Source organism: Morone saxatilis, unplaced genomic scaffold (assembly GCF_004916995.1).
Source record: "Morone saxatilis isolate NCDOM2014 unplaced genomic scaffold, NCSU_SB_2.0 Contig22, whole genome shotgun sequence".
NCBI classification, from domain to species: Eukaryota; Metazoa; Chordata; class Actinopteri; family Moronidae; genus Morone; species Morone saxatilis.
The window spans coordinates 14,580,308-14,581,179 of NW_023339785.1; the positions used below are offsets into that span (position 1 = coordinate 14,580,308).

An 872-nucleotide genomic window follows, 5' to 3' on the forward strand; every position below is an offset into this window, starting at 1 on the left:
ATCTATCTATCTATCTGGCTTGTCTGCCCTTTTCCTGTCTGTTTATTCCAATATAGTGTTTTCATCAAATGTTTACACAATGTCTAATTCAAATTCGATGTATCCAATATACAATTAATGTGTTCAGACAGTTAAAATAGTTGTGTTAAAGACATGGATCAATTTAGTGTTACACGTATACTTTTCAGCAAACAGTTCAGCACCATGAGTAGGACAACGACCGTGAAATGCAGCCACGGTCATGCAATGTTGGAACAGTGTTGATGTATTTACTCTTTAAATAAATGACCCTCTGAAACTTATTTATTATTTTACATTTTGCACATTTCTGTAATGCGAATTTTTATTTTTCAATGAGTTTGATGTACTGACTGCATGGCATTTTTTATTTATCTTTAATGTTGGACAACGACATGGTTTTGTCATAATTTGATATTCAGTGATTTTTGTCATAATCATCCCAAATGAAAGCTCACAAAGAGAATAGATGGTGCCTCTTTAAGAGTGTCGATCAGCTTCCCTCTCATTGGAGGGTGGAAATGGATGTTGTGCACCAATAGGATTCAGAACTGTACAAAGCAATCTTGTCCCTGCCCCCATGCAGCCTTAGCGCTGTAACACTTTGAACGCAAAGAGCTGGAGGAGAGACGGCGATGAGCTCCTATTTTCTAAGATTTAAACATATGGATTTTATCTTACAGCCATGATCAAAATTTGTGGTCATTTTTTGGGGGGTGTATTTCCTACTGTCATGGATTCTAACATCGTTATAAACAAGATCTCTATTGGAATGATTGTGTTATAGCGGACCGAGGATGACAAAGAGAATGGGATACCGAGACTGGAGATGGCTTGCGCTTTGGTGGCATCAT

The 872-nt window shown here is 37.4% G+C and overlaps 1 protein-coding gene and 1 pseudogene across 1 annotated transcript in view; one reads left to right on the top strand and one right to left on the bottom strand.

Annotated features, from left to right (window-relative positions):
* LOC118333991 overlaps nt 1-872 on the bottom strand; it is a 14,537-nt pseudogene that overhangs the window by 3,352 nt on the left and 10,313 nt on the right.
* The window catches only part of LOC118333906 (protocadherin gamma-C4-like), a 4,881-nt gene continuing 4,088 nt past the window's right edge, over nt 80-872 (top strand). The window contains exon 1 of the mRNA XM_035669725.1: nt 80-99. Within this exon, the coding sequence (XP_035525618.1) occupies nt 80-99 (20 nt within the window). The remainder of the gene's footprint in view (nt 100-872) is intronic.